The sequence below is a fragment of the Salvelinus namaycush genome, chromosome 12 (assembly GCF_016432855.1).
Source record: "Salvelinus namaycush isolate Seneca chromosome 12, SaNama_1.0, whole genome shotgun sequence".
NCBI lineage: Eukaryota > Metazoa > Chordata > Actinopteri > Salmoniformes > Salmonidae > Salvelinus > Salvelinus namaycush.
In genome coordinates this window covers 32,757,653-32,768,935 of record NC_052318.1, presented here as the reverse complement: position 1 = coordinate 32,768,935, position 11,283 = coordinate 32,757,653, and the positions used below count along the sequence as shown (strand labels likewise).

General features: G+C 41.5%; 1 protein-coding gene across 1 annotated transcript in view; it reads left to right on the top strand.

Moving 5' to 3' along the window:
• Positions 1-612: 612 nt before the first annotated feature.
• Positions 613-11,283, top strand: part of mink1 (misshapen-like kinase 1) — a 52,742-nt gene continuing 42,071 nt past the window's right edge. The window contains exon 1 of the mRNA XM_039005539.1: positions 613-1,637. Coding sequence (XP_038861467.1) covers positions 1,581-1,637 — 57 coding nt within the window. The 5' untranslated portion in view covers positions 613-1,580. The remainder of the gene's footprint in view (positions 1,638-11,283) is intronic.

Below are 11,283 nucleotides of genomic sequence, written 5' to 3'. Positions count from 1 at the left end.
CAAATTCCAATTTGTTGTGGCTAACGTTGGCTAGGTGGCACCCACCCATCCACCCTCCTTTCATATTTGCTTTATTAAGTTACATGTCTTATGTAACCATACTAAACATAACATATCCCATAGGGCTGCGCACAATTGGTCCCAGCGTCGTCCGGGTTTGGCCGTCATTGTAAATAAGAATTTGTTCTTAACTGACTTGCCTAATTAAATAAAGGTTGAATTAAATATACTAGTTAAACGAGTGTCTCGTTTACTTTGTTACGTCTAGCCCCCGAGACCAGCCTGATCACGTATCACTTAATTATTAGAATAACTAGGCTATAGTCGATAGGCTTTTCTTTTTCAAAATTGTCATCTGTACGAATGTAGCTATCTTTTAACATTTAATAAAAAAATATATAAGTTGTAATGTGAACAGTATTAGTTAATTTGCCTCTGGTTTTTGAGTCTCATGTCAATCCATGTGTGATTGTCCCAGTCAGACAGGTAAACACTAGGCTAGCCTACAGGCCAAGGCAGCTGCAGTAGTATGTATATGTTTACTGATCATCTCTCAGGTAATTTGTCCACGATGCAGTACCGTAGCACTCTTCGGAGTAGGGAGTGGGAAGAGGAAAAAAAAGTAGAGAGGAAAGGGTGTTGTGTGTGTATAGATGCACACTTGCTGTAAAGGGACGTCATAGCCGATCACACAGACGAACAGGGCTAACGTTACCAAAACATGGCGATGAAATAGTTTATGGACTATATATCGGGAAATTACTTGGATGGTATCAACTATACTCTTAACTAAAGTATATATTTAGAAGTACGAACCAGCTCAAATTCGTACAATTGGATCCGTACAGAAACTGCTTTTTTTCACCGTCGGTACAGGCAGTGCAAGGCGCGATCTGTGTCAACGCGAAAGGAGTGAAAGTTTGTGTTCAGATATCGAATGTCGGACATTCGACGTAGCTAGCTGGTTACATATGATATACTGACCGCGCCATTTGCTTGCTACGTCATTTGTGGAACATTAAGTCTATGCAGGACGCGAATTACGGCCAGCTAGAATGCAAGCTTATTCAAAATAAATCTTATTTTTGATTTGTGCGTGGGTAGCTAGCTAGATAACGTTAACAGCTCTGCTGCAGACCACCTTCGTATTATTGCGCTGTTATTATTTAGCCAACAGCTAACTACCTAGCCAGGTAACTTAGCTAGCTACTTATTCTAACTTTTGTTTAATCTCACAAACATAATTGTATCGTGTAGTTAAACATTCAAAGTATATGTAGACGACCACTTCGTTCGAATTGTCATGCAACATATACGTATTAATATTGCCAAAATGAACGCATAGAGTGCAGCACAATATTGGGTCTCTAACGCAATGGGACTAGCTTGCTAGCTAACTGCATTTCGCCTTGCCGTTTTTGCGTCTGGTTGTTTATGTTAGCAAGTCGAGTCTCATAAGGTTCCCCCATATCTGTCTGAGCGGGACCTGACAGTGCAGGACACAGCTAAATTAAACATTGGGCCACCTGGATTTTCTACCGGCTGCTACTTTTTTTTACTAATTTACTACTTTTGCCAGTATGTCCGAAAACGCCCCCACACGAAGCTTGGATGACATCGACCTCGCAGCTTTGAGGGTAAGTACAGCGCGTGCCAAAGCTTCATTGATGATTGTCATTTTTGGAAACTTGCAACGACTAGTTTTCAGTTTTGACGAGCTTCCATCTAGCAAACGTTCTATTTAGGTTAAATGGCCAGTTGTGTGTAAAACGTGTTTTAGCTTTGACTGCCGATAATCTTATTAGCAAGCAAGCAGTATTAGTATTTGCTGAGGGAGAGGCTGTACAGACACGCCTAGCGCCTAAATTGATGACGTTTGTCGCGCAGCGAGAGTCGAGTGGAGACGTACTGGTTCAGTCAGTCGTCCAAAACTGTCCACGCCAAACTTGGTGTAAAACCACGCCCACGAGAAACCTAGCAACATTTAAAGCCGCGCTGATTGGCCAGAGTTCGGTTGTTCACTGTGACGAAGTAAAGGCGCGCGAGAGACGGAGGAAGTAGAGACAGAATCCCCACCAAAACATTTCCAGCCTTACCTTGCTTTTCCCGAATTTGTATATGAAGTTGCATTGAACTATGTAGATTTTTTTGTGTGAGTGATTGCAGCCAGTCTGACTGACCAGATGGATAGCATCAACATCACGGATAGTTGCGTTGTTTTTGGAGGTAGGTAAGCTGTGCAGACTTTTATTTAATGTTTGTTATTTGAATGCTCGGCAGACAAGTGTTATCAATCAATCAAATGTATTTATAAAGCCCTTTTCACACCAGCCAATGTCACAAAGTGCTATACAGAAACCCAGCCTAAAACAGCAAGCAATGCAGATGTAGAATCACAGTGGCTAGGAAAAACTCCCTAGAATGCAGGAACCTAGGAAGAAACCTAGAGAGGAACCAGGCTCTGAGGGGTGGCCAGTCCTCTTCTGGCTGTGCCAGGTTGAGATTATAACAGTACATGGCCAAGATGTTCAAACGTTCATAGATGACCAGCAGGGTCAAATAATAATAATCACAGTGGTTGTAGAGGGTGCAACAGGTCAGCACCTCAGGAGTAAATGTCAGTTGGCTTTTCATAGCCGAGCATTCAGAGTTTGAGACAGCAGGTGCAGTAGAGAGAGAGAGTAGAAAAAAGCAGGTCCGGGACAAGGTAGCATGTTCGGGACAAGGTAGCATGTCCTGTGAACAGGTCAGGGTTCCATAGCCGCAGGCAGAACAGTTTAAACTGGAGCAGCAGCATGTCCAGGTGGACTGGGGACAGCAAGGTGCTATCAGACCAGGTAGTCCTGGGGCATGGTCCTAGGGCTCAGGTCCTCCGGGAGGGGAAGTAGAGAGAGAATTAGAGGGAGCATACTTAAATTCACTAAGGACACCAGATAAGACAGGAGAATTACACCAGACATAAGACTGACCCTAGCCCCCGACACAAACTATTGCAGCGTAGATACTGGCGGCTGAGACAGGAGGGGTCGGGAGACACTGTGGCCCCGTCCGACGATACCCCCGGATACCCCCTTTCCGTTCACCTTCTCACCTCTGTGCCAGACTACACTCAATCATAGGACCTACTGAAGAGTTGAGTCTTAAATAAAGACTTAAAGGTCGAGACCGAGTCTGTCTCTCACATGGATGCTGTCTAGTAGTGTGCGTTGTCTAGCATTAGCTTAGTGTGGTTATGTAAGTGTTAAAGAAAGGACTATTGAGAGACTTAGCTTATTAACATTTGTGCTAGTTGGCAACTAAAAGAGATGCTGCATAGCTAGCTCTAGCTGAATGGGTAAAGCAAGCTCCATTGATTCACAATTACTGACAATCATGTAATGTTAGCTACTGTATCTACAGAGTCACTTGCTTGCTTTTCGTTTAGCTGATTTCAAACAAGGCCAGGAAACTGCGTGTCTCCCACAATTCGTGGTATGGCAGGCACGAAACAAACTCAACTCCCCTTTGCGCTTTCTTCCTCTCAGGCACGTTTACTTCCTCACAGGGAACTTAAGAACTATGACCAATCAGCGTGGCTTTGAATGTTGCTAGGTTACCCGTGGGTGTGATTTTGCACCAAGTTTGACAAGGATAAAAAGGATTTGGCTGACTCAATTAAGTCCTGGTCAATTGTTTGGTCAATAGGCTGTTGGTCGACCAAGATTTCTTTAGTCGGGCAGTAGCAACATTTAAAAATATATCATATTGTGTACAAGACCCCTGTCTGATTCGCACTGAGTGGACTGATCCATTGTGGAGGCCTTGGGGATGGCACAGTCAATCAGTCTAAGACGTGCTACTGAAATTGTATATGGTTATATTTCATAAGAACAATGGTGCAACGCTAATAAAAAAAATCATTTTATAACAATTGCGTGTTCTGCCTCGTTGGATAGCGGTCGCTCTCCACTAGAGGTCGACCGATTATTGGAGGACCAAAAAAAGCAGGTGCGCATATATATATATATATATACACTGCTCAAAACAATAAAGGGAACACTTAAACAACACAATGTAACTCCAAGTCAATCACACTTCTGTGAAATTAAACTGTCCACTTAGGAAGCAACACTGATTGACAATAAATTTCACATGCTGTTGTGCAAATGGAATAGACAAAAAGTGGAAATTATAGGCAATTAGCAAGACACCCCCAATAAAGGAGTGGTTCTGCAGGTGGTTCTGCAGGCAGCATGCACAATTGTGGCCTGCTGGAGGTCATTTTGCAGGGCTCTGGCAGTGCTCCTCCTTGCACAAAGGCGGAGGTAGCGGTCCTGCTGCTGGGTTGTTGCCCTCCTAAGGCCTCCTCCACGTCTCCTGATGTACTGGCCTGTCTCCTGGTAGCGCCTCCATGCTCTGGACACTACGCTGACAGACACAGCAAACCTTCTTGCCACAGCTCGCATTGATGTGCCATCCTGGATGAGCTGCACTACCTGAGCCACTTGTGTGGGTTGTAGACTCCGTCTCATGCTACCACTAGAGTGAAAGCACCGCCAGCATTCAAAAGTGACCAAAACATCAGCCAGGAAGCATAGGAACTGAGAAGTGGTCTGTGGTCACCACCTGCAGAACCACTCCTTTATTGGGGATGTCTTGCTAATTGCCTATAATTTCCACCTTTTGTCTATTCCATTTGCACAACAGCATGTGAAATTTATTGTCAATCAGTGTTGCTTCCTAAGTGGACAGTTTGATTTCACAGAAGTGTGATTGACTTGGAGTTACATTGTGTTGTTTAAGTGTTCCCTTTATTTTTTTGAGCAGTGTATATCCTCCACACAGCCTCCACACACACACACACACACACACACACACACACACACACACACACACACACACACACACACACACACACACACACTTGAAGTCAAAGTTTACATACACTTAGGTTGGAGTCATTAAAACTTGTTTTTCAACAACTCCACAAATTTCTTGTGAACAAACTACAGTTTTGGCAAGTCGGTTAGGACATCTACTTTGTGCATGACACAAGTATTTTTCCAACAATTGTTTACAGACAGATTATTTCACTGTATCACAATTCCAGTGGGTCAGAAGTTTACATACACTAAGTTGACTTTGCCTTTAAACAGCTTGGAAAATTCCAGAAAATGATGTCATGGCTTTAGAAGCTTCTGATTGGCTAATTGACATCAATACCTGTGGATGTATTTCAAGGCCTACCTTCAAACTCAGTGCCTCTTTGCTTGACATCATTGGAAATTCAAAAGAAATCAGCCAAGACCTCAGAAAAAAGTTGTAGACCTCCACAGGTCTGGTTCATCCTTGGGAGCAATGTCCAAACGCCTGAAGGTACCACGTTCATCTGTACAAACAAACGTTCATACCGCTCAGGAAGGAGATGCATTCTGTCTCCTAGAGATGAACGTACTTTGGTGCGAAAAGTGCAAATCAATTCCAGAACAACAGCAAAGGACCTTGTGAAGATGCTGGAGGAAACAGGTACAGAAGTATCTATATCAACAGTAAAACAAGTCCTATATCGACATAACCTGAAAGGCCGCTCAGCAAGGAAGAAGCCACTGCTCCAAAACCGCCATTAAAAAAAGCCAGACTATGGTTTGCAACTGCACATGGGGACAATGATCGTACTTTTTGGAGAAATGTCCTCTGGTCTGATGAAACAAAAATATAACTTTTTGACCACAATGACCATTGTTATGTTTGGAGGAAAAAGGGTGACGCTTGCAAGCTGAAGAACACCATCCCAACCGTGAAGCACAGGGGTGGCAGCATCATGTTGTGGGGGTGCTTTGCTGCAGGAGGGACTGGTGCACTTCACAAAATAGATGGCATCATGAAGGTAAATTATGTGGATGTATTGAAGCAACATCAAGACATCAAATTTTATTTGTCACATACACATGGTCAGCAGATGTTAATGCGAGTGTAGCGAAATGCTTGTGCTTCTAGTTCCGACCATGCAGTAATATCTAACAAGTAATCTAACAATTACACAACAACTACCTTATACACACAAGTGTGAAGGAATGAATAAGAATATGTACATAAAATTATATGGATGAGCGATGGCCGAACGGCATAGGCCAGATGCAGTAGATGGTAGAGTACAGTATATACATATGAGATGAGTAATGTAGGGTATGTAAACATTATATAAGTGGCATTGTTTAAAGTGGCTAGTGATACATTTATTACATCCTATTTTTAATTATTAAAGTGGCTGGAGTTGAGTCAGTATGTTGGCAGCAGCCACTCAATGTTAGTGATGGCTGTTTAACAGTCTGATGGCCTTGAGATAGAAGCTGTTTTTCAGTCTCTCGGTCCCAGCTTTGATGCACCTGTACTGACCTCGCCTTCTGGATGATAGCGGAGTGAACAGGCAGTGGCTCGGGTGGTTGTTGTCCTTGATGATCTTTTTGGCCTTCCTGTGACATCGGGTGGTGTAGATGTCCTGGAGGGCAGGTAGTTTGCCCCCAGTGATGCGTTGTGCAGACCTCACTACCCTCTGGAGATTCTTACGGTTGTGGGCGGAGCAGTTGCCGTACCAGGCGGTGATACAGCCGGACAGGATGCTCTCGATTGTGCATCTGTAAAAGTTTGAGTGTTTTAAGTGACAAGCCAAATTTCTTCAGCCTCCTGAGGTTGAAGAGGCGCTGCTGCGCCTTCTTCACCACGCTGTCTGTGTGGGTGGACCATTTCAGTTTGTCCGTGATGTGTACGCCGAGGAACTTAACTTTCCACCTTCTCCACTACTGTCCCGTCGATGTGGATAGGGGGCTGCTCCCTCTGCTGTTTTCCTGAAGTCCACGATCATCTCCTTTGTTTTGTTGACATTGAGTGTAAGGTTATTTCAGTCAGGAAGTTAATGCTTGGTCGCAAATGGGTCTTCCAAATGGACAATGATCCCAAGCATACTTCCAAAGTTGTGGCAAAATGGCTTAAGGACAACAAAGTCAACGTATTGGAGTGGCCATCACAAAGCCCTGACATCAATCCTATAGAAAATTTGTGGGCAGAACTGAAAAAGCGTGCGCAAGCAAGGAAGCCTACAAACCTGACTCAGCTACACTAGCTCTGTCAGGAGGAATGGGCCAAAATTCGCTCAACTTATTGTGGGAAGCTTGTGGAGGCTACCCAAAACGTTTGACCCAAGTTCAACAATTTAAAGGCAATGCTACCAAATACTAATTGAGTGTATTTAAACTTCTGACCCACTGGTAATGAGATGAAAGAAATTAAAGCTGAAATAAATCATTCTCTCTACTATTATTCTGACATTTCACATTCTTAAAATAAAGTGGTGATCCTAACTGACCTAAGACAGAGAATTTTTATATATATATTTGTAATAATGACAATTACAACAATACTGAATGAACACTTATTTTAACTTAATTTAATACATAAATAAAATCTATTTAGTCTCAAATAAATAATGAAACATGTTCAATTTGGTTTAAATAATGCAAAAACACAGTGTTGGAGAAAGTAAAAGTGAAATATGTGCCATGTAAAAAAGCTAACGTTAAAGTTCCTTGCTCAGAACATGAGAACATATGAAAGCTGGTGGTTCCTTTTAACATGAGTCTTCAATATTCCCAGTTAAGACGTTTTAGGTTGTAGTTACTATAGGAATAAAGGACTTATCTCTCTATACCATTTGTATTTCATATACCTTTGACTATTGGATGTTCTTATAGGCACTATATTATTGCCAGCCTAATCTCGGGAGTTGATAGGCTTGAAGTCATAAACAGCGCTGTGCTTCAAGCATTGTGAAGAGCTGCTGGCAAACGCAGGAAAGTGCTGTTTGAATGAATACTTACGAGCCTGCTGCTGCCTACCACTGCTCAGTCAGACTGCTCTATCAAATATCAAATCATAGACTTAATTATAATATAATGAACACAGAAATACGAGCGTTAGGTCATTAATATGGTCAAACCCGGAAACTATCATTTCGAAAACAAAACATTTATTCTTTCAGTGAAGTACGAGACCGTTCCGTATTTTATCGAACAGGTGGCAACCCTAAGTCTAAATATTGCTATTACATTGCACAACCTTCAATGTTATGTCATAATTATGTAAAATGTTGGCAAATTAATTACGGTCTTTGTTAGGAAGAAATGGTCTTCACACAGTTCGCAACGAGCCAGGCGGTCCAAACTGCTGCATATGACGCGAATGTGCTTTTGTTAAATCATCACCCGTTTGGCAAAGTAGGCTGTGATTCGATGATAAATTAACAGGCACCACATTGATTATATGCAACGCAGAACAAGCTAGTTAATCTAGTAATATCATCAACCATGTGTAGTTAATTAGTGATTATGTTAAGATTGATTGTTTTTATAAGATAAGTTTAATGCTAGCTAGCAATTTACCTTGGCTCCTTGCTGCACTCGTGGAACAGATGGTCAGCCTGCCACGCAGTCTCCTCGTGGATTGCAATATAATCGGCGTCCAAAAATGCAGATTACCGATTGTTATGAAAACTTGAAATAATCTCTAATTAATCGGCCATGCCGATTAATCGGTCGACCTCTACTCTCCACGGTTCTGAAACACATCAGTGCGCTATTGAATTGGCGCCTTTTCCTAGAGCATGTTGCTTTGTGCATAATAACAAAGTTAACCAGCATATTGGTGTTGAGAACAATGCAGGGGAGGCATCAGCAGAATGAGATGAGAACACAGCCCTTGACTTATTGTCTAAGAAAAGTGAGGAGAGAGGAAACCCAAACTTAATTAGGTCTATAATCCATAGCCTAACTTTTAAATGTGCCTGCCTTTTTAAATCATCAATATATCTACAGAAATAAGACTGAACCTGCATCTGTTGCCTGTTTGAGTGTTTAATAGCCTACTGATTCCGTGAACACCAAGCCTCACGCAATGACATCAAGTAAACAATAAAAAAAAATGAGTCTGTTTTTAATTTTTGCTTTGCTGTAATAAAGGCTTGACACTTTTTTTTCTCCATTAGAACAGGCTCTGGTAATATTTATAATTTATTTAGTGTTTAGACTTCCAAATTGTCAAATATTATATTTATAATAATAACGCAATTTTTATTTTTCTCATTATTAATGTCATTATCATTAGTAGGCTTAGTATAGAAGCCTTGTATAACCACCATTGAGCTGTAGGCCTAAGAGCGGATCCTGTTGAGTCCTTAATACCATAACTTACTTAGGCCTTTATTTCAATACTTCTATAGGCTACTGTATCAATCATTCATTCATTAATGTCATCACACATTATGTGATGACATAATGTGAGTCATTCATTATGAGTCATTCATGATTTGAAATGCAATCAAGCGTTTTAGTTTTTAAAATAAAGCAAGCCTAGAATAATTAGCTTAATCAAGAATAAACCGTTCCATTTAGAAAATTGCATTCACGAATGAATGCGACTGTTGTAAGTCTGCTGTAATAAAGGCTTAACAAAAAAAAGTTACAACAGACTCTCTGGTATGCTTATACTTTATTTATTGTTTACATTGTACAATATAATTTTTCTGATCATTTTGAAATCTATACAGCACCTGTTTGACACACACAATATGCACACAGCGCATGCTCCTTACCTTATTTTTCTTGATCTCCAGTATTTTCCACAACTAGTCACATTTATTCCACACATCTGACTTTCCCTTTACCTCCTGAGCAACCTGTAAATATTCCCCTTTTTTTAGTTTATTTGTCATGTCCTCTGCATCCATTTGACTGTCACATTCAGAGTTTGTTATAACCAATTTATTGATGTGGGGCGATTTGGGAAGCCATCAGCCACTAAATAATATAATAATACTCGTAGGAATGGTTTTCATCTTTAGCACACAATCTGTTGGTACTATACGATTAGAATGGTTCAAAATGTAAGTAAAATAGCACAATTTAAAAAATATATTGCACATGGAAACCAAATGAGGGTGGTCTATGGTGATAGGTGGGATGGGCTGAGAATGGCTAAGGGGTGGGGTTAAAGAGCTTATGTTTGGTAATTTATTATAATGTGATTGCTTTATATAAAAGTACCACGTACCAGTTGAAAGTTTAGACACACCTACTCATTCAAGGGTTTTTCTTTATTTTTACTTTTTTCTGCATTGTAGATTAATAGTGACAATATCAAAGCCATGAACTAACACACATGGAATCATGTAGTAACCAAAAAAGTGTTTAAAAAATCGAAATATATTCAGATTCTTCAAAGTAGCCACCCTTTGCCTTTGACAGCTTGGCATTCTCTCAACCAGCTTCATGAGGTAGTCACCTGTAATGCTTTTGCAACAGTCTTGAAGGAGTTCCCACATATGCTGAGCACTTATTGGCTGCTTTTCCTTCATTCTGCGATCCAACTCATCCCAAGCCATCTCATTTGGGTTGAGGTCGGGTGATTGTGGAGGCCTGGTTATCTGATGCAGCACTCCATCGATCTCCTTCTTGGTCAAATAGCCCTTACACAGCCTGGAGGTGTGTTGGGTTATTGTCCTGTTGAAAAACAAATGATGGTCCCACTAAGCGCAAACCAGATGGGATGGCGTATCGCTGCAGAATGCTGTGGTAGCCATGCTGGTTAAGTGTGCCTTGAATTCTAAATAAGTAACCGACAGTGTCACCAGCAATGCACCTTGAGTGGCGCAACGGTCTAAAGAACTGCATCTGAGTGCTAGAGGCGTCACTACAGACCCTGGTTCGATTCCAGGCTGTTTCAAATCCGGCCGTATTGGAAGTCCCATAGGGCGGATCACAATTGGCCCAGCATCTTCCGGGTTAGGGTTTGGCCGGGCTAGGCCGTTATGTAAATAAGAATCTGTTCTTAATTGACTTGCCAAGTAAAATAAAGGTTAAATAAAAATAAAACCATCACACCTCCTACTCCATGCTTCACGATGGGAACCACACATGCAGAGATAATCCGTTCAACTGCTCTGCATCTCACAAAGACATGGCGGTTAGAACCAAAAATCTCAAATTGAGTCATCAGACCAAAGGACAGATTTCTACCGGTCTAATGTTTGTTGCTCGTGTTTCTTGGCCCAAGCAAGTCTCTTCTTCTTATTGGTGTCCTTTAGTAGTGGTTTCTTTGCAGCAATTCTACCATGAAGGCCTGACTCACGCAGTCTCCTCTGAACAGTTGATGTTGTGATGTCTGTTACTTGAACTCTGTGAAGCATTTGGGCTGCATTCTGAGGTGCAGTTAACTCAAATGAACGTATCCTCTGCAGCAGAGCTAACTCTTGGT